At 42.6% G+C, this 22664-nt stretch overlaps 1 protein-coding gene across 1 annotated transcript; it reads right to left on the bottom strand.

The window, feature by feature from the left end:
* Positions 1-11039: 11039 nt before the first annotated feature.
* LOC306861921 (fibroblast growth factor receptor 4-like) lies at positions 11040-21575 on the bottom strand. The gene is made up of 20 exons (XM_079404407.1): positions 21449-21575; positions 20271-20452; positions 18369-18550; positions 18143-18281; positions 17649-17912; positions 17453-17542; positions 17206-17372; positions 16997-17120; positions 16087-16277; positions 15849-15987; positions 15565-15758; positions 15327-15472; positions 15118-15239; positions 14923-15033; positions 14649-14839; positions 13867-13989; positions 13474-13544; positions 13085-13222; positions 12901-13006; positions 11040-12813 (listed from the first exon to the last, which is right to left on the bottom strand). Exons 2-20 carry the CDS (start codon positions 20359-20361, stop codon positions 12637-12639), a joined length of 2766 nt encoding a protein of 921 aa, XP_079260533.1. The 5' UTR covers positions 20362-20452; positions 21449-21575; the 3' UTR covers positions 11040-12636.
* Between the last annotated feature and the right edge of the window lie 1089 nt (positions 21576-22664).

Below are 22664 nucleotides of genomic sequence, written 5' to 3'. Positions count from 1 at the left end.
GATACAGGAAGGCAAACAGCTGATGTAATATTCTAAGTAATTGCTAAATAATTACTCTGGCTGGCCTTACTATACTACACAATGGTTTCTACAGATAAAAATGACATTGACATAGTGCCTACTGTAAGAAGAACATAAAGATGTTTCCATTGGCATATGTTCTGTTATTACTTTGCTCCTTAGCAATTTCACTCCTCAAGAGGTTTTGATAATGTAGCGGGTAGGACGTAGGCAGCGGGAATTGCGCCTTGATTGAACCAGGTGGTGGCTGTTTGGCGCTGCACCTTTTGATTGAATCAGGTGGTGGCTGTTTGGCGCTGCACCTTTAAATCCAGCAAGCTGGCGGTTTCTCTGATTAGTGTTGTGCTACAGACTCTTGGTTTCTTGGACTCTTGATTTGTTGTACGAGTTGATGTGAGTTCATGCTTAAATGTATTTTGGCCTCCTTGTGAAAACATGGATCTGATTTGATTCAGACTATTGCATTGTTTTGTAGCTCGGCTTGGTGTTTGTGCGGTTATTCGGTGCCGTGGTTACATCCAGCTCCTTGTCTTCACGAGCCCTCATTGGCTAGGAATGGTGTCTGCGTGGTTCAACGAAAATGTAAGTTTTCTGCTTTTACTTAGAAGCAGCGTTCAGTTTTTTTTAGGCACTGGCCGTAATGAGTCTTCATTGATTCGTGTTCTGTTTATAGTAGTTACTGGTTCAGAGTGTGACCACTACAAGTTTGCCGAGTGCTGATTGTTGTACGGAGAATGTAAGTTCACTGGCTTCCTTTCTCCCTCACGTGTGTACATCTTCGTCACGGAACGCTTGTTCATATAGTCATGTTGATTTGCCATGTCTGTATTATAGTTTGGCTTGGGAATGTACGAGTAAAAACCAGACATAATAAAGTGATCGCTACAGTATTGCCAAACAAGCTCTTGGCTGGACGCTGTGGTCTGCGTTCATACAGGTTGGTAATGTAGGCTACTTTAGCACCTTGCCCTGTTCCGACTGTTGATATTTAAGGGAATACCTTTTACGGTTTAAGTAATTTTTAGCCCATTGATGCACAGGCTACAAATTAGGCATAGCTTTGATTTGACCCGTATAATTATTTTTATGATATTGTAATTGTTTTCTTTGCAGGAGGGTCGTTATATGCCATCTTGACCACTGTTTTTCCTGTGCCTTGTTTTTAGTATTCAGTGTGGGTGTGGGAGGGAGGCCCACTGTGTTGCCCCTCAGCCTCTCCCTTGTGCGTGTGGTTGTATGTTTTGTGTATGTAATGTTTGTATTTTAGGCCATTGGGTTGGTACAATATCTTGGGGGGTAACAACTTTGTTGTGTGGCCACTGATTTACTGAGTGTAATTTTTTTTGTTCTTTTTGTGCATGTGACTTGTGATGTGCCTTATTTATTCTGAGTTTAAGTTTTGCTGAATTTTTATTGTGTTATTTAAACATCTTGATTTTGCACTTTGTTGCCCCCGTTGTTGAATTTGTCCAGAGGCCTAACGTCTGTTTCATGTGTATGTCTAATTTGAGAAATAAAATAAATTGTTTTTTTTAATACTCCAGTCCCTCTTTATCCTCTTATTTCCCTTTATTGGGATAGCCTGCTTGTAGACATCTAATATTTAGATTGTTGGTTATCAACTTGTGAGCGGTTACAAAGGGCCCCTAGGGGTTACATTTGGCGTAGTCGGCAGGGTTTTATTGGGACTGGAGTAATTTGTTGTTGTGGTGTGTGTGTGTGTGTGTGTATTGAGTGCAGGTAGAGTACAGGAAAGGCAGTGGTTGGGGACTGGGCTTGGACAGCGGTTCTGCAAGTGACAAGTGGTTTGTATTTAAAAAAAAAAAAAAAAAGTAACTTTTTTTTTTTTTTTTTTCTTTTGGGTTTAAAATGGCTCAGGAGTTGGAGGAACAGGTCGGGCAGCTAATGGAGCAGATTAAACAGTTGCAGGCTGACAATGAAAGGCTACGTCAGGGAAATGTAGCATCTGCTGGGGCTGTAGGACAGGGAGAGCAGAGTCAGCAAGAGTCAAATCGCCAAGAGCCAAATCTGCAGGAGCCAGGGTCTTCTGGATTAAGGTATGTGTATGTTCCTAGAGAGCGTAAATATCCCAGGTTTTCTGGTAGTTCAGAGTCTCCTCCGGTGGAAGAATGGATTGAGGAGGTTCGTCGATGTCTACAGGTTAGGCATATGTCCATGGGTGAGCAGGCGCATTTCGTGTATGATCTTCTGGATGGGGAGGCAAAGCTAGAAATTAAACTCCATCCAGCTCTAGTTAGATCTGAGCCTGAAAATATTTTCTCTATACTGACTGAGACGTTTGGCTGTAGCCAGTCTTATATTGACGCTCAACAAAAATTTTTCCAGTGTCGTCAACGGGAGGGAGAAACGCTGCGTGAATTTTCACACTCATTAATGTCACTTATGGAAGTCGCCCAACGTAAAAATATAACTGCAATTGCTAAACCTGACTGTGTTATCCGTGATCAATTTGCAGAAAACGTTAGAGACAAAATGCTGCGTAGAGAATTAAAACAATACATCCGCCTTAATCCTGAGTCCTCCTTTTTGGACTTGCGTCGTGAGGCATTTCGCTGGGCCGATGATGGCGAGGGGCCTCGTCCTGTCCGTGCAAGGGCTTTTTCGTGTGACGCTAGTTCAAGGGGGGTGGGAGCGTGTCAGGCAGAAGCCCAGGTCGTTGTAGCACAACCAAGTAATGAATTGACCGAGCTCAAAGACTGTTTACGTAGGCAGCAGGCCCAATTAGATACTATTCTTAAACATTTGTCCCCTGGCTTAGGGCCATCCAATCTACCAAATAGGCAGACTAATCATCAGAGGCGGTTTCGTTTTGATTTGGATGGCAGACCTATTTGTCTGCGTTGTGAGCAAGTAGGTCACATGGCTAGGGATTGCCCAGTTGGTTCACGGCAGACACAGCGTGTGGGGGTTGGGTCCAGGCCACCCGCTGGGAATGGGAGGGATGACTCTTCCAGCAGGCAACAGGGAAACTAGCACCCTCTAGTGCATGGAGCCAAGCACTAGAAGGGGGTTTGATGGGCTCAGATTCGTTTACATCTATTTTGTCCTGTCCTTCTGCATTGGTGGGCGAGTGTCCAGTGGCAGATGTTCAGATGGGCGGTGTAACTGTTGCTTGTCTTATAGATACCGGCTCTATGGTATCTACCATCACCGAGTCCTTCTTTAATAACCATTTTCGATTCTTGGGGCGTGACCAGCTACGTTCCTGTGGTTGGTTACAATTAAAAGCGGCCAACGGCCTAGATATCCCATATCAAGGTTATTTAGAATTGGATGTAGTAGTCTTAGGAAAAGTTCTTCCTTCCATAGGCGTTTTGGTGGTTCGGGATCCACCTGAGTCCAGATTTAAGATAAACAAGGACTCTGTCCCAGGATTGATTGGGATGAATGTTCTCCGTTGTTGCCTGCAAGAGTTTTTTTGCCAAGACGGTGCAAGTCTGTTTACTACTTCCCGGGTGACCGTCCCAGCCGTTTGGGAACATGCCTTATTAGCGTGTCAACGCCTTGAGGACCTCTCTACGTCTGGTGTTCTGGGTAGGGTTTTGACTGCCCCTGGGTCCTCCATCTGTGTTCCAGCCGGATCTTTAAAGTTTGTGTCAGCCACCTGTAGGCAGGGGCTTGGCCCATTGATTCCTTCTGTACTGTTAGAACCAGCAGGGGCAGGGTGGCAGTTGCCACCAGATTTAATTGTTCCAATCTCATTGCTCCCCATTGGAAATGGTACAGTACAAGTGCCAGTTGTTAATGTGGGCACGGTGGATCGGTGGATAAAACCACGTACCCTGTTGGGGGAAATGTACTTAATCACTGCACGTTCCGCTAGCAAATCCATCTGCTTTCAGGAAGAAAATGGTACCCAAGGCCCTGTCGCGTTCATTCGGTCAATGGAGACTGCTATAACTCCCTCGTTGGGGTTTGCGGACCTGTCCTGGTCTAATCTAACTGTGTCCGAGCAATGGGAAGCAAAGTCTTTACTTCAGAAGTATAGTGATACTTTTAGCTGTAGTGAGGCACTTTTAGGCTGTACTGACTTAATTAAGCACGAGATTCCTTTGATTGACGACACTCCGGTGCGGCAGCGCTATAGACGACTTCCACCATCTCAGTATGATGTAGTGAAGACACATATCCAGGAGTTGTTAGATCAGGGAGTGGTAAAACCGAGCTGTAGTCCTTATTCCTCACCCATCGTGGTTGTGGAGAAGAAAGATGGATCTATTCGTCTTTGTGTCGATTATAGACAACTAAACGCAAAGACTAGGAAAGATGCCTTTCCATTGCCGAGAATTGAGGAGTCCTTGGATGCCCTCACAGGTGCGTCTCTCTTCTCCACTCTCGACCTTGCGAGTGGTTATAATCAGGTGCCAGTTGCTGAGAAGGATCGGGCTAAAACCGCTTTTTGCACGCCATTTGGCCTGTTTGAGTTTCAGAGGATGCCATATGGGTTGTGCAACGCACCCGGGACTTTTCAGCGGCTGATGGAAAGAATATTTGGGGACCAGCGTTTCCATTCCCTTCTCCTGTATTTAGATGATGTGGTAGTTTTTTCATCTACGTTCAAACAACATCTGGAACGTTTGGAGTTGGTATTCAGTCGTCTACGTGAGAATGGTCTTAAACTCAAATTAAAGAAGTGTCATTTTTTTCAGCCTGAAGTAAAGTTCTTGGGCCATGTTGTTTCGGCCTCTGGGGTCTCTACGGACCCTGACAAGATCAGTGCAGTTAGGGAATGGAGGACCCCATCTACAGTTGCAGAGCTGCGGTCATTCCTTGGGTTTGCGTCGTATTATCGGCGTTTTGTGCAGGGGTTTGCGAGGTATGCGGCTCCTCTGCATAAATTGGTGGCAAAGCTCCAGCCACATCCTAAAAGGAATAGGATGGGGCGTAATGCCACTTTGCGGGACCATTGGGACTGGGGCTGTGATCAAGCGTTTAATACTTTGAGGGACAAACTGATAAGCGCACCAGTTTTGGGTTACGCCGACTTTAGTAAACCATTTGTCCTCGAGGTAGATGCTAGTGGGCTGGGGCTTGGTGCAGTTTTATCTCAAGAGCAGGATGAAGGACCTCGGCGTCCAGTCGCTTATGCAAGCAGGGGCTTGCGGCCAACTGAACGAAACATGGATAATTACTCAGCCATGAAACTTGAACTGTTGGCACTTAAGTGGGCAGTAACAGACAAGTTTCGGGATTATCTGCTGGGTACCAAATTTACCATTCTGACCGATAACAACCCGCTCTGTTACTTGCGGACAGCTAAGTTAGGAGCCGTAGAGCAACGTTGGGCTGCGCAACTAGCTCTTTTTGATTTCACCATAGAGTACCGTCCTGGCGCATGTAACAAGAATGCGGATGCGCTATCCCGCTTGTCGGCACCACCAATTCCAGTCTCTATGGAGGAGATGGCCTCAGGGATCTCTGTGCCAGCCGAAATTAAGAGTGTGTTTATGTCCCCTTCTGTTGAAATACAGGCCATAGATGCATGCCCTACAAGAACCAGGGCAAATCTCCAACTTTTGCAGGCTGAGGATCCTGTTTTGAAGGCCTTTCTTGTATATTGGAAGAGGGGCACTCCTCCTACAGCCCCAGAGAGGTCCACCGAGCCCCCTGCTGTTGTGGAGCTTGTCCGTCAATGGGCAGACCTAGTAGTCCATGAGGGTGTCCTATATAGGAAGACGCATGTCCCTGGCAGCACTAAAGAGGTCTTGCAGCTACTGCTGCCTCAGGCTCTCCAGGCAGAAGTGCTTACAGCCTTGCATGATGATCATGGTCACCAGGGGGTAGAACGAACAGTTAGTCTTGTCCGCCAGCGATGCTATTGGCCCTTTATGCGGAAGGATGTCGACCGGTGGTGCCATGAATGTCGGCGGTGTGTGGTGGCCAAGGCAACTCAACCAAAACTGAGGACCTTTATGGGTAGTCTGTTGGCATCAAGGCCCCTAGAAATTGTAGCTATTGATTTTTCTATATTGGAAAAATCTAGTGATGGGAAAGAGAATATTTTGGTTGTAACCGATGTGTTCTCTAAATTTGCGCAGGCATACCCTACGGCAGACCAGAAGTCGTCAACAGTAGCTAGAGTCTTGACAGAGCAGTGGTTTTACACTTATGGTGTCCCACTACGTATCCATACCGATCAAGGGCGCAATTTTGAAGGTGAGCTGTTCCAACAATTGTGCAGAGTGTATGGAATTCGTAAATCCCGCACTAGCCCATACCATCCAGAGGGCAACGGACAATGCGAGCGATTTAATCGCACATTGCATGACTTGCTTCGTACACTACCTCCTGACAAGAAGAGACGGTGGCCTTACCATCTGCCACAGGTTTTGTTCGCTTATAACACCACAGTCCATCAGTCTACGGGGTTTTCTCCGTATGAACTGATGTTCGGGCGTAAGCCCACTCTGCCACTTGATTCTTTGTTGGGCACAATCGAAATTCCATCAGATTCTACTACTGCTGAGTGGGTTCAAGAACACCAGGAGCATCTCTCTGCAATCTATGGCCAGGCCCGAGCCCATTTGGAGTCAGCCGCTCGACAACGGGCAAAGAATCATTTGGTTCCTTTGCCACTCCTACCCCCTGGTACACTAGTGTATCGTCGCAGTCACCCGCATGGACGGCATAAGATTAGTGATCATTGGGAAAGTGTGGTGTATGAGGTTGTGAGGTGCCTTGATGAGGTTGGTACACTTTATAAAATTAGGCCAAGGGATCAGTTAGGTCCCGAGAAGAATATCAACCGGAAAGAACTGCGCCCCCTCCCAACTGACCCAGGTTCACCTCATCTTGTATCTGGGGGTGAGATGCTTAATGTAAGCATGCCAAACTCCATAGGGGACGATGTTGATGGCAGTATGGAGGAAGGTGATGATTCTGGAGTATTGGTGGCAATTGATGCACCTCCTGTAAGAGGATCAACAACTTCCACTGAGTTAGGAGTGTTGCAGCCTCCAGCTCTTGAACAGCAGGGGCAGACTACACCTCAATATGTAACACGTAACTCCTTGGGTGTTGAAGGGGAAGTATTACCATCTGGCAATACCCTCGTTTCAAGGAGAACTGCTAGAACAAATGCAGGCCATCATCCCAACCCTCACAACCTCCCATGCACGACTGTTGGAAGATCACCTGTGGCCTCGGTAGAGAGTGCTCTAATTATTTCCTCCCATAGCACTGTTTTTAGGCCTTGGGTTTGACCCTTGCCCTAGTCACCGGGACGGTGACATTCAAGGGTGGGTAAATGTAGCGGGTAGGACGTAGGCAGCGGGAATTGCGCCTTGATTGAACCAGGTGGTGGCTGTTTGGCGCTGCACCTTTTGATTGAATCAGGTGGTGGCTGTTTGGCGCTGCACCTTTAAATCCAGCAAGCTGGCGGTTTCTCTGATTAGTGTTGTGCTACAGACTCTTGGTTTCTTGGACTCTTGATTTGTTGTACGAGTTGATGTGAGTTCATGCTTAAATGTATTTTGGCCTCCTTGTGAAAACATGGATCTGATTTGATTCAGACTATTGCATTGTTTTGTAGCTCGGCTTGGTGTTTGTGCGGTTATTCGGTGCCGTGGTTACATCCAGCTCCTTGTCTTCACGAGCCCTCATTGGCTAGGAATGGTGTCTGCGTGGTTCAACGAAAATGTAAGTTTTCTGCTTTTACTTAGAAGCAGCGTTCAGTTTTTTTTAGGCACTGGCCGTAATGAGTCTTCATTGATTCGTGTTCTGTTTATAGTAGTTACTGGTTCAGAGTGTGACCACTACAAGTTTGCCGAGTGCTGATTGTTGTACGGAGAATGTAAGTTCACTGGCTTCCTTTCTCCCTCACGTGTGTACATCTTCGTCACGGAACGCTTGTTCATATAGTCATGTTGATTTGCCATGTCTGTATTATAGTTTGGCTTGGGAATGTACGAGTAAAAACCAGACATAATAAAGTGATCGCTACAGTATTGCCAAACAAGCTCTTGGCTGGACGCTGTGGTCTGCGTTCATACAGGTTGGTAATGTAGGCTACTTTAGCACCTTGCCCTGTTCCGACTGTTGATATTTAAGGGAATACCTTTTACGAAGTAATTTTTAGCCCATTGATGCACAGGCTACAAATTAGGCATAGCTTTGATTTGACCCGTATAATTATTTGTATGATATTGTAATTGTTTTCTTTGCAGGAGGGTCGTTATATGCCATCTTGACCACTGTTTTTCCTGTGCCTTGTTTTTAGTATTCAGTGTGGGTGTGGGAGGGAGGCCCACTGTGTTGCCCCTCAGCCTCTCCCTTGTGCGTGTGGTTGTATGTTTTGTGTATGTAATGTTTGTATTTTAGGCCATTGGGTTGGTACAATATCTTGGGGGGTAACAACTTTGTTGTGTGGCCACTGATTTACTGAGTGTAATTTTTTTTGTTCTTTTTGTGCATGTGACTTGTGATGTGCCTTATTTATTCTGAGTTTAAGTTTTGCTGAATTTTTATTGTGTTATTTAAACATCTTGATTTTGCACTTTGTTGCCCCCGTTGTTGAATTTGTCCAGAGGCCTAACGTCTGTTTCATGTGTATGTCTAATTTGAGAAATAAAATAAATTGTTTTTTTTAATACTCCAGTCCCTCTTTATCCTCTTATTTCCCTTTATTGGGATAGCCTGCTTGTAGACATCTAATATTTAGATTGTTGGTTATCAACTTGTGAGCGGTTACAAAGGGCCCCTAGGGGTTACAATAAGATTGACAAATTATGCCATGTTTTATGTAACATAATAATGTACTTTTCAGGGCTACATGTGCACAAAAAGAATATGCTTCATTTAGAAATACATATTAAGATAGTACAGACATGTAGTACTTTGATATCTCTTGTAAAAAAAAGTACACTGGCATAACTTACTATGGAAATAATATAAAACAATATACTTAATTTAATGTTTTGGATACTTAACTGCTTGTTATTTACAATTAAATAAAAATATGTTATAGTTTAAATTTATGTTAAATGCAACCATTTGAGTGTTTTTTTAAAATAAGTAATTTAATTATGACTGTTGACCGATCTTTATCAAATCAAATCAAATCAAATCAAATCACTTTTATTGTCACATCACCACAGCACGTGTGCCTTCGTGAGTGAAATTCTTGAGAGCGTGCTCCAGACACTGCAGAAACAATTTACATATGGACAATTTACATATAAACAATTTACATATAGACATTACCATACATACGTACAGACTTATACAGATGACAATGTGTAATATACACATACATATACTCAGTACACATAGTGTACTATTAGACAGACATACAGTTACCGATACACATTATACACAGTATGTAGTACACATTCTACGTTATATACACACAGTAATATGCGAAGATGCAGCAGATTATATATAAACCGGGTGTGCAAATGTCATGGATGTGCATTGGATGGTATCCAGTGCTGGCAAAAAGATTGTTGTATTAGTGCAGTAGTGTACTGGTAGTCCAGTTTGAACTGTATTGGAATTAAAGTGCAGTGCGTGGTATATTGTAAAGTGGGAGTGTGCTGTAGGGTGTATTAGTTTTTACTGTTCATTAGCCTGATAGCCTGAGGAAAAAAGCTATCCCTCAGTCGGCTAGTGCGGGATCGGATGCTGCGGAGACGTCTTCCTGAGGGCAGCAGAGAGAGCAGTCTGTGGGACGGGTGGCTGGAGTCATTGATGATCCTCCGGGCTTTCTTTATACACCGCCTGGTGTAGATGTCCTGGAGGGAGGGAAGCTCACCTCCAACAATGTGACGGGCAGTTCGCACGACCCTTTGCAGAGCTTTGCGGTTGCCAGCAGTGCTGTTTCCAAACCAGGCGGTGATGCAGCCTGTCAGGATGCTCTCCACAGTGCAGGTGTAGAATGATCTGAGGATGCTGGGGCTCATTCCAAACTTCCTCAGCCGTCTCAGGAAGAAGAGGCGTTGGTGTGTCTTCTTCAGCACTGCATCTGTATGAGCGGACCATGTGAGATCCTCAGTGATGTGAACACCGAGGAATTTGAAGCTATTTACTCGCTCCACAGGTGTCATGTCGATGGTGATGGGTGTGTGTTCTCTGCTCTGTCTCCTGAAATCCACCACCAGCTCCTTGGTCTTGTCGATGTTGAGTGAGAGGTGGTTCTCTTGACACCATTTAGTCAGGGTTCTCACCTCCTCTCTGTAGGCCGTCTCATCGTTGTCGGTGATCAGGCCTATCACCGTTGTGTCGTCAGCAAATTTGACGTGATTTTATAATTTCTTATTGTCTTTGAAATACTATACTAACTTATACTGAAAGACACTGAAAACCCACTAAGACAACTGAACCTCAACATCAAATATGATTCAGTGACAATTTTTTATTTATTTATTGAAGTCTCTAAAGGATTGCTGACAAAAAAACAAGGACAATTCTGATGTATTTTGGCAGGGACATTTCCAAGGAAAGCTCCAGCCAAAAAAAATGGGGACTGTCCCCAGAAATCACAGACATCTGGTCACCCTATATTATGAAAAAATTAAGTAGGAAGCCAGAGCTTGATGCAGCCCATGGCATTTGCTAGGCTGGTTTGGGCCTTTGCCCTTTGGCTAAAGATGCATAGATGAGAGACTCCCACTCCATGGTGGACAAACTCTTATCTAACCAAGACCAGCTGGCTGAGATTGTCTCCACTGAGAGACAGACACATTTGGACTACAGCGAGAGTTGTCCTGCTTGTCTCTTAATGGATTGTTACACATGAGAGATAAGTCAGTGATGCAGTAGATATGCGTCTAGACATTTAGAGAGAGAGACTGAGGTGTGATCAGTAAGTAAATCTGCCTGATTGAAGATCGAATTTACAATATAGTACAGTTTACAATGTAGTACAAAAATATAGCACAAAATAGTGCATTGATCTGATGTCCACAGAACAAATCATTACCTTGTTAAATAGAAATAAACCATTGATCTGAAACATGTTCTGCAATTTGATCACATTCACACAGACAATATGGGCCAGTATTTTAAATTATACTTTATTTAATATAAAACGAACAATAAACAAATAAATTAAATATTTCTAAAATAACTCTTTTGAGGGGAAAATTATAATAACATTGTTTGATTGTTACAATGAGGAATACACATATGGAATGTCATGTGGTTTATAATTTCATACACAAAGAATGTGTTCTTACAATTCTGGAGGTGTCATGGACTGCTTCAGCGTTTGTTTCTTATTTAGAGGTCATGCATCACTGTAGCTGCCTGAAAAGAAGATTGAGCTCTGGTGATAAATCGAATTGAACAGTTCTGCTCACATTGGGGAAATCAGTTCGCATACTCATTCGGATTATGCGCACCAATTGATCCAGAATATGCCCAAAGGGAATTGTAGGAGCGTCCCTGGCTAAGAATGCAGAGTACAAGGTAAATTCACTTGAAAAAAGCCATTGGCTTCTTATCAGCTTGTGGGATGAGGCTTTGCATTACCTGAAGGACATTGCTGAGTTTGTTTAGAAAGGCCAGCATTAGCACTTGTATATTAAAAGATAGTGCAGGATAAAGATGGGCAGCTGGATCCATTAGCATAATAAGGGGCTTTCTCATTTGCACACAGGGCTTAGACAGCCCCCCAATCACCCTAGCCAGCAGTCACACACATTACAGCTGCATGAGACCATTGTCCACTTAGGCCTATGCCTGGACCCCGCAAACAAACTGGGGTGGTTAAAAGGTTACATCCAAACAATGGAGGATTCACCATTTGAAATCAATCAATATCGAGGCATTTCACATTCAGTCGAGTCCTTTTCTTCTGTACAGTACTGGCAATGGAAGCGATGCTGGTGTCCGCAATGTCTCAGTTTGAATGGGATGAATGGTTGGGGAGAAGACCACGACAAACCATGCTTACCAAACGCTGAGGCATGAAATAACAGAACATCAGGAAGTTGAGTGCTCAGAGGTTTAGCCTTGACAGTGTACAATGGTACGAGCAGCGAACAATAGCTATTGTAAATGTGTAGATGAAATGAAGAATCATTCAGGGATAGCTTCAGAACAGATTTCCATAATTTCTTCACCTAAGTAACACCTTCACTTTATATCATTTAGAATAATTTATAAAATGTAATTGTCTTCTGTAATGATATGTACATAAAATATTTTAAGGTATTCACAGGAAATAAAAAATCAGGCACTTTGCTGCCACTACAGCAATTTATAACATGCAAGATCCTGAGATTCAAGACAGTTCTTTAAATAAAAAAAGTAAAATAATTTTATATAGAGAGATATTTATATTTATCAATGCTATCTGCTTTTTATATCAAAATAAATGTTCTCTTAAAAAAAAAAAAAAAATCTGGTTTGAAAACACTCCTGTATGTTGCTCCAACACAGCAGCACCCATTCAATAAACATTTGAAACAAAAAAGCTCATGACCAGACTCGGTCGTGTTTCTCTGTGAAAATTACCAATCACCAAGTTTCATAGTGCCAAGCATTGTTATAATGTTCTTAGGCAGAGCAACAAAGGTGAAAATCCTTGTACCGCTTTTCATACAAGTGTTTCCAAGCAAGATCTAATGTCCATAAGTTTGTGCCCAAAAAGGACTATCGCATTGTCGTCTTCAGGTCCATCTGAGAGCGCACATCTTGGTAGCCAATAAGGCATGGGTCAGTTGACATAGCATCATGGGTAAACACTGAATCATTGTCTGAAGAGCAAGAGCTGGAGGTGTCCTCACAAGACGGGGAATACTGTTCGAAAGGGGTAGACAGATCCAGGTACTGAAAATGTAAAAATACAAATGGTTTATAGGTTTGGGTATAAAACAACACTCTAGGACTCAAACCGTTACCAAAATAGCTGTTTACCTCATCGGAAATGGACACCAACACCCTATCAAGTTCTTCTACAAGCTGTTTGAATGTTGGTCTTTGTGTTGGTATCGCATGCCAACACTCTCTCATCTTCATGTAGCTATAAAAGCAATTTGAATGTAAGTACATAACCTTGAAGACTGACATTAAAATGTTTTTGAGTTTAATTGATGCTTACAGTTCATGGGTGCAGTTGGAAGGTTTGTCCATTCTATGACCTTCCTTCAGCAGCTTAAAAAGCTCCTCTACTGGTATCCCAGGATATGGTGATCCTCCCAATGTGAAAATTTCCCACATCAAAACTCCAAAAGACCAACTGTGGAAACAAGAGACCAAAAATGTCAGTGCACCATGTAAGGTAATCAGCCTGAGCCATACTAATTCAATCTTCTTGTGGAGAACATTTTTTAGTCATCAGGCCATATATTTTAGTCGTTAAAAACATCCACCATCAGGATTAAACTGTACTGGTGCATTCTGGTTAATCTGAACGGGCCGACGCTCCAGCCGGGGGGATCCCTGCTCAGCTGATTCTTTGGCATAGCTGCAATGATTAGCCAGACTTACACGTCACTCTGGTGTGTGTAGACTCTGTCAAACAAGGCTTCTGGTGCCATCCATTTCACTGGCAGACGCCCCTGAAATTGGAAACAACAGGGCTGTGAGTGGGACAGTTAGCTGCCACACAAGCTGAGTCAAAGAACTCCACTTCCTTTTGATCCACAAAAATATGACTGCCCACTCCTTTGCTAATCCCCGCCCCCCTTTCCCTAATTATCTTCTATTAAGCTGTCTGCCAATCAGCATGGACACATTACACATCTGTCTTTAAAAGGATTAAAGGCATTAAACGGGCACAAACAGGGTCATACAGCCCTGCTTACATATGGGATGTCTTCAAAAGAGCAAAAAACATTTAGCTACAGTTCTAAGAACGTTTTGAATTGAATTGTTACTTACATTAGTGGTTTTTTTGTAGTAGTCAATCTGATGCACTCCTCTTGCCAAACCAAAATCTGCTATTTTCATCACATTGTCCTCTGTCACAAGAACATTCCTTGCTGCTAAATCTCTGTGAATGCACTGTGGAGACAAAAAAGAGATTTCTGTTTAGTTGAATTGACCCAAACAATGTTTTGGCGACTCTTTTCCGCTTCTGGTAAGTAGATAAACATGTTAACAGTGAGGCTAGAGTTTTGTTCCCGCAAACCAGATGAAACCTCAACAGAAATGACAAACTACTTTCTATATGAGGAATGCTGTCTGAATCAACATATAGCGAGCAACATTTGCAAAAGTTTAAACAACCCTAACTTTAAATAGACTTGGAATACACAGAGCTGGTTTCTGATGTAAATGCATGTCATTAAGTTTATTTTGGTTTTCATTTTAAATAGTTAGTGGTATTTGAGGACTGAAAAAGAGGACAGAAATGGCCCCTGGTTTGTGGCCCTTAATGGAGGGGTTTCAGACGACTGCATTCTTAGCAGGCCACAAAAAGCTAGTAATACGATCCAGTGCACAGGCGGGTCCAAGCGCCTGCTTGCTAACAGATTTATGGCAGTGCTAAAAAGGACAAAGCCCACAGAGACAGGATGGACACAGTGGTAAACATGACACACCACCACTCCACTAAGGAATGCTTGGCATCACGTGTCAGACAAAGGGATGTGTTGATAAGATGGGGGGGGGGGGGGGGGGGGGGGGCTGCTTTCAAAAAGAAGCTAATTGAGCCAACTTACTCTTTTGGAGGCCAGGTACTCCATGCCTCTTGCAACTTGGTAGGCACAGGAAACTAGGTCTTTAAAGGTGAGCTGTTCTTCAGGAACCTTGGTCACATCAAAGGTGTAGTCCATGCCAGGAGGTCGACGTGCTCTGAGATATTCCCGTAGGCTACCCTTAGATGCGTATTCAACCAGCACATACAACGGACCTGAGCCAGAAATATACATCGAAATGAAGTCAAATGGCCAAATGAATTTGTGCAACCATGAGATGCCAGAGTGTTTAACTTACCATCCTGTGTGCAAACACCAATAACATTTATGATGTTCTTGTGCTTGTCCATCACCTTCATTAGCTCCATCTCAGATATAAGGTCTGCCAGGTCTTTGTCAGTTGCATCGTCTGAAAATGACCAAAAAATCCTTCTTAGTCTGCAATTCAAAAATGCTCAACACTTCAATACAATGGCTGAAAGCACAAATGTACCTTTTAGCATTTTAACAGCTACAGTTGTTACTCGATCTTGATTGTCTTTGTTTATCCCATAAGCCTCCGCTCTCACCACTTGACCAAAGCAGCCCTCTCCAAGTGGTTTACCTAAAGTCAAACTGGCACAAAAGAATTCAAATAAATATTTAGTTTTTCCATCATATAACAGGAAACTTTTTACAACTATGGTTGCTGGTACTGCTCACTTCTCTCTTGGAAACTCCCAGTCAGGGTCATAAGGCAGTTCAAACTCCATAACTCCAGCCAGCATTGGGGAACAACTGGAGGAAAGACGAGCCACCCGCATCAATGACGCACTTGATTTTCCAGAAGAATTGGACTCCACTGAATACTGCGATAGTGTCCAAAACATACAGGATTAGAATCCAGAATACCATGTTCTTGGGGAATTTTCATGAGGTTTGTTCAGAAGTGTCATCTTACCTGTCTGCGTAGAGGAAATTTGGAAAGTTTCTGCACTGGGAGAGTATCAAAAGGCTCCCGACTGGGATGAACCTGCATACGGCAGAGGACCACTATAACAATGGCCATTACCAGAGCCAGGAAACCAGAGGCATAGATGATAATGTCCGTGTACTTGGCTTCCATAAGGTCCATCTCCTTGGCCACATCCTCCTCTGTGGAATTGACAAGTTTTCATTACTTGTACCTTTGAGTCTCAACCCATTTTTAGGATTTGTGTCATCAATGTGTCTATACAAACCTACCTGATAAGACCGTAAGCCAAGCAGACTGATGAGAGAAACCAATAGAGTTTCCCGCCAAGCAGGTGTATTCTCCTGCATCCTCCATTGTGATATTGGTAAGATACAAGACTTCAACTTCTGACATGTTCAAGCTTCCTGTCTGAAAAGTTGGAAGAAACAATGAACTTTTTAATGCTGGTTTGCTCCATACAGATCTGTTTCATCTTTGGAAAAGTATAATGGATGACTTGCTAAATACCTTCACAATCTTCACGTAAGGAATGCCATCAGGCCCATAACGGCTGCCATTCATCTCTATGTGCTTTAACCACTGGATGTGAGGCTGGGCATCACTGTAGACTTTACACAAGAACTGGGCATCTCCACCCACTATAGCTGTAGTGTTTTTGGGTAAACCAGCTTGAAGGATGGGCCTGTGTGGAGAGCGTTCTGAAAGAAGAAATTGGAAGGTCATTACTTTTCTACACTATATCTCTAAGATATTTAACCATTCTTTTAAAAGTTCTCAACATCCAACAAAATAGTTTTGCCTATGAAAGTTGACATTCAAGAGCATTTGATGAAAGATAGGGCACAGGGATAGACAAGCAGCACTTCCAAAGCTGATCAACGCTCACTAATTAGTTCCATTAAGGAATTTTTAGAACCAGGCCCATGTGTTGGGTTGCTTTGAAGTTGATGGGCTCTTTATTCCCTGTTCTCTCCCCTGTCTGCTAGGACACAGCAGTTGACCCCACGCCGGACTCTTAACAAACAGGTCTGTCACAGGTCAGGTAGAAAACTGGTCTGGACGCCTCAACCCACAGCGCTTCCAGGCACGTACCACACAGACTGATGCCAGCCCCCACCCCACATTCTCCCGCTGTGATGATATTTATTTCCCTCTTCCAGTGCGGATCTTAAATATCTGTATAGACATGTACAGCCTTGAGTGAACCCTGGTGCCTGTGGTGTAGCAGTGTGCCCTGTGGCTCTCTCTGAGGTGCATTTGGTGCTTGTCTCGGTATGTGACGCCACTGAGCTGCTGGTACAGGATCTCACTGATTTGATGCTTATTGCCTCTGACATTTGCTAAGCATGGCAGGCCTGCGATGGCTCCTCGTGGAGCCAGGCGGCTGTCTAGAGCAGGCAAGCAGAAGCCCTCTTACCCAACACGTCCAAGAGGTAGGTGTGAGCGATGGACCCATATTTGTTCTCCACCACACAACTGTAGTTCCCACGGTCTGATGGAACCACGCTTTCCATGACCAGGCTCCAGTGCTGATGTCGTAGCTATGAACAGAAAATGGTAAAACGTGAGCATGAAGTGATACTTAGTATATTGGCAAGTCTCCAAAAGACAAAAATAATCTCCCACCTTGATGCCTCCGATCCTGTGCTCTCCTCTGAATTCTCTGCCATTCTTTAGCCAGCGAATAGTGGGAAGAGGGCTCCCTGTGGCAGGGCAGCGGAATTTGACAGTATTTCCAGCAGGGACTGCATAGAGCTTCTTCTCCATCCTTTGAGTGTGAGTCCAGTATGGTGCTAAAACATAGAAACCAATAGTACATTTCAAGCTATCAGTCTAAAACTGAAATGCAACTGAACTTGCAATGAACACTAACCTCTGGAGATGTAGACCTGGTAATTGTCGGTCTCAGGACCAGCATCGTCAAGACCATTGTCCTCATCGTCATCTCCTGATCCTACAGCATCTGCAAAGAAGCAGTAAGTGTTCAAGTTATTACATGAACATTCAAAAGAAGGGTTATTATTGAAGACTACAAATCTGCTTAAAGGTCACCATGTGGCAGAACCTACCTGCCACTGTGATAGTGAAATTGCGTAGAGCCTCTTTGGTGCCACGTAGCATACACACATACACTCCTGAATCTTCAAAGGTGACATCAGCAATCTCCATGACTGCTGCCCTTATCTGGATACGAGCATTGTGTTGCACCCGTACACCACCCTTGAACCACTGGACAGTTCCAGGACGATTTGTATCACAACGGAGTTTTAGTACATCTCCAAGCTCCAGGAGTAGCTGCTCTGATGTTTCCTCAGTTGGCTCCTCAGAAACTTCTAGGACAAAACATGAAAAAGAAAGTTACTAATGGCAACATTATCACACTAAACTCAAGTTTACTTCTTAGATGTGACCTTTCAACTTTAGTGGTCAGTTTTGTCCTCCTAAATACTCATAAACCCGTTTTCATGGCAATATAACGCCAATGGCTGACCTGGCTGACCTGTCAGAGAATGATGGAAGATCTACCCTGATGATGAGAAGGTTAGATGACGATATGGCTTACCTGATAAGACTTCCACCCAGGCAGAGTGAGTAATTTGACCAACTGAGTTTTCCACTTTGCATACATACTCCCCAGCATCTTCCACGGTGACATTCACTATAGGAAGAATGTTGACTTTGGAGAGGTTCTCAAGAAGAGGCTGCGGGGGAAACAAATGTAACATTACTCCCTCTTTCCTGAAGACAGAAAACATGCATAATAGAGGATCTTCAAATCACTTTCTCACCGTAAGCGCTGTAAGAATTGGTGATCCATCAGGCCCTAGGCGATTGCTGTCCTTCTTGAACCACTGGAGACGTGTTGAGGCTGGCTGGTGGAGTTTACACACCAACTTCACATGTCCTCCAACCAACACAGTAGCATTCTCAGGAAATCCAGGAATAAGAATTGGTCGTGAAACTCGGATATCTGGCGGAACGGAGAAAAGAAGGTTTTGAACAACTACTACTGTCAATAGTCTGCAGTATAAACCACATTTAATAAACACATCTAATTAACATAACTTCTCGCTAATTGCTAACTAGAGCCTTTCTCACAGAGATCACCACTGTTTTGGAGCAAATCAGGCAAACAAAGCCACAAACAAAAGAGAGAACAGAAACACAGTTCTCAGCTGAGAATGACCTAACTTTGACTTCACAGCAGTGTTCCTTGTGGCCCGGAGGTGAATGTGATTTTGAGCGTTTGAGTGAAGAACGCCCCCTAACCAAGCAATGTCACCTCCAGCACTGAAGCATAACATTCTTCCACCAATACACTAATGAACTTCACTGAATAAAACTAGGGCCTGGCCGGTATCTGACCCTGAAGAGGGTGTGAATGGTAAGCAGGAAAATAAAGGACAAGCTAAATAAAACACACAAACACATGCGCACACTAAAAATAGGCTGAATGGCTTAAATGGCAAACTTTACATAATAATATGTATCTTAAAGACATATTTTGTATGGACATATATAATTTTTTGAGATTTCAGGCCCAAGCAGTACAAATTTTTAGGTTTAATGGTATCATAAGTGGGTGATTTGCAATCCTGAAGTGTTGTACACTGCAATTAACTACTGGAAAACTACCTTTCCTTTTTGAAACTTTAAAATTTTATAAAGGTCCTTTTAAAAAATTGCATACAGTAAAATGTTTATTATAACCTCTGAAATTCACAAATGACTCTAGTGTGATTTCTGAATTGAAAACAAGGCACTATATTACTTGACTAGATAAATCATATTATTACTATGAAATGTTCATATTTGTACTTCCCCCCTAAACAGGGGGGGGGGGGGGGGGGGGTACAAATTCATTTCTGCCTCTTCTTGTTCTTTTAGCTCTGCATTTCTCACTTGTCTAGGTGGCTCTGTCCATTAAAGTATTACAGTTGTCAAATGACTTTAATTTCTCCTGGCAGGAACTTAGTGGGGCATTTTTGGGCTGCACCACAGGGTTTTCAACCTTTATCACCTTCCTAGCACTGTATGTAGCTCACAAGTGTTCAGAGAAAGATCCTTTTAACGAACACTTTGCCCCAGTCTTCACAAGGGTCTACATCTGTTCCCTTCATTCTCTAGAACTCAGAGCGGTGCACTCAGACTAAGCATATCAACAGCCCAACACAAAATGCCACATAAAGCTTATGGCTAATACTGTGATTTAAAACAAGCCTCTGATTTGTATGCATGAGGTTTTATCACACACAAAAAACTCTGGAATCCAACTCTGTGAAAGTCTTAATAGCTCTTTGAGATAATCAGATACCTTCCTGGCAGGTACACAATCTAGACAACCCAGTGTTTGTACAATTAAATAGGAGACCCATCTTTCCCACCCCTCCTAGCATCCTACAATCCCCTGTTACTGGCACTGGGCCAGACAAATTTACACTTCCGAGCCTCGGGGCTTTGGCAGGATCAGGTAGCACTGTTTATGGTTCAAGGAAATACTGGGATTGTTTTACTCTCTAAACGATTACATCCTCTCCAACTTCCCATGGACTTAAATTCTTCACAATCAGCTCAGCTCTATTTATCATATGTTGAATAATTCATCATATATTCCAACCATTCATTACAGAGGGTCAGATTATGGATGCATTATGAATTTCAAAAGAAAAAATGTGTATTTAAATCCATACCTTTTGCCCGGACTTCCCCGGATGTTATGCTTCTTGAAAACACCAGTTCCGTTAAGCAGATGATAATGAAAACCTTAAAGATGCTCAACATCTTGCTGAGGTAATGTTTGTAAGTGTGGGAGACAGCTTGTCAGCTTCAAATGCTGACTCCAGGCATTAGCAATCTCAGTGTAGTCACAAACCTGAGAAAAAAGCAGAGCTGATTTACAATTCAGATACTATTGTGAAAGATGAACCTTTAAAATGACATAAATGCATAATGCATTGCACATACCAACCCTGCCCACCAAATCACATTTGAAAATGAATGTCCTACTGCACACCTACATCATTGTTGGACATTGTCTGCATCCCTCATGGACACGAATAACCCTCAGGTACCAATGCTCAGCAGTTAAGGACAGTTGTTTATGAATGGAACCTGTACAACGTGCTTTTAATGGGCGTTTCTATATAAACCCATGAATTGTTGCATCTAAGATTGCAACAGATAATTTTCCATATATATTGCCTAGATATTCATTTAAAGCAGGGCTACTTTAGAAATTTTAAACATTTAAGATATTTTCAATTTAGCCACAATTCATGTAGCCTACAATTAAGAGATTACAACGTATTTACTCACTCCCAATATGTTTGTAAAATACTTATTTTGCTCAGCATGAGAGATAAATAAGACCAAACGTCAAGCTCTCCGGGTACGTGGAGACACGTGTTCTCAAAACATACGAGAATTTCACACTGAAGTGAGAGTTTGCTTAAGCTAAATAAATCCATTTACAAGTGTGAAACCACTTGGTATAGTTAATGAAAGTCATTCTGAGCGCAAATAAACCTAAACCCGACCAGAAACAAAAAATATAGCCTATACATAATTATGAATGGAAACTAAATTTGAACTATATTAATGAATAATAATGTGTAGCCTACTTCACGAATAAAATGATAAGATGGTGTTTTCATATTAAATTAGTCAAATGCGTAGAAATAAAGCGCAAGATAAATTCAGACTAAACACTAGGATATTTAATTTAAACTGATCACTGAGTCCCTGAAAAATGTCTCATTTTCAGTTTAATGCATCTGAAGCAAATTATTATTTAATAAATAACAATAAAAATAATATTCATAGCCTACAACTAATCTGACCCCAGTTTTACCTAATAATTGTAGCCTACCTATTTTCGGGTGTACTTCGCACGGTGCGTGTTAGGTTCGATCAGGTACCAGCAGTTCTTAGTGCCCTCGGATCATGTTGGCCCTCGAGACATTCATGTGTCCTTTTTTACTCGCCGTTCCAGAGTTATTTATCCTTGGAAATCCAATAAGCAACTTTTGAGAAAGTCTGAGTTACACTGGTAAATCCATCAAAAATAAAACCAATAGGCTGATAGTACAAGGGAAGACTACTAATCTTCAGATTCAAAGTCCAGTGCTGCTTTCCTTTGATGAGCTTCGTGTCTCGCGCTGTGCTCGTGAGCGCTCCCGAGTCCAAAACCCGCTATATATCCACAGAAATGAACGACACGGAGGTTTTAGACCGTGTTTCCTTTTCTTCTCAAAATGCAAAAAACAAAACAACAACAACAACAAACCCTCCTGCCTTAGATTGTGTTAAGGAAAGCATCCAATACCAAACACATTGTAGCGTCCTTCTGTCTTTTCACATGCATGTGATTTGCTCTCTCTCTCTCTCGCTTGGGTTCCTGTATGATTCGCTCCACACAGTTTAGATGAGTTTAAAACTGAAGAGCCGCAGAGTCTCTATCTGACAACTCACTGCTTACACTCTGAGGCAGAGCAAAAGTCTCACTGGCAGTGGGAGACAACAGCACTCTGAGGGGAAGGTTCACAACAATGGACTAAAACCAGAGGGAGAGAGGGGGAAGAGGGGTGTTAAATCCCCCACCCACAAAAACAAATCCCCAGAGGCAGACCCCAGCAATATAGACCATTTATTAGATAGATAGATAGATAGATAGATAGATAGATAGATAGATAGATAGATAGATAGATAGATAGATAGATAGACATGTTATTTTTGTTGGTTGCATGCATAAAAAAAAAAGTATTATAAAAATGTAAAAAAAAATACATTAAATATATAATTATATATACACTTAGACGTTTTTTTTTTTACTTTAAGCCACACAAAAATATTATATTATATAAATAATACAAATTATATTAAAAAAAAATTATAAATAAGAAACACACCACTGCCCCATATAGGTGAAAAATAAACAACGAATAATCCCACACTAATATAGTAATCAGACTGACTAAATAACTCTAAATAACACCTGGGTTTATTGCATTGTAAATAAGCAGGGAAAACAAATTAGGCAATTCCTTTGAAAAGTCCTCGAGCTCTGTATTCAACAGCTGTAAATG

The sequence above is a fragment of the Barbus barbus genome, assembly GCF_936440315.1.
Source record: "Barbus barbus genome assembly, chromosome: 43".
Taxonomy (NCBI): domain Eukaryota; kingdom Metazoa; phylum Chordata; class Actinopteri; order Cypriniformes; family Cyprinidae; genus Barbus; species Barbus barbus.
The sequence above is the reverse complement of the archived record's forward strand: the minus strand, read 5'-3'. Positions and strand labels throughout refer to the sequence as shown.

Bases quoted from the DNA above. Each gene is read 5' to 3' on its own strand.
- LOC306861921 (XM_079404407.1), bottom strand. From the start codon at position 20,361: ATGTTGAGCATCTTTAAGGTTTTCATTATCATCTGCTTAACGGAACTG. The intron at 17,913-18,142 runs GTAAGCCATATC...GTTTTGTCCTAG, and splicing joins CTGGGTGGAAGTCTTATCAG to AAGTTTCTGAGGAGCCAACT. The intron at 17,543-17,648 runs GTAGGTTCTGCC...GCTTCTTTGCAG, and splicing joins TTTCACTATCACAGTGGCAG to ATGCTGTAGGATCAGGAGAT.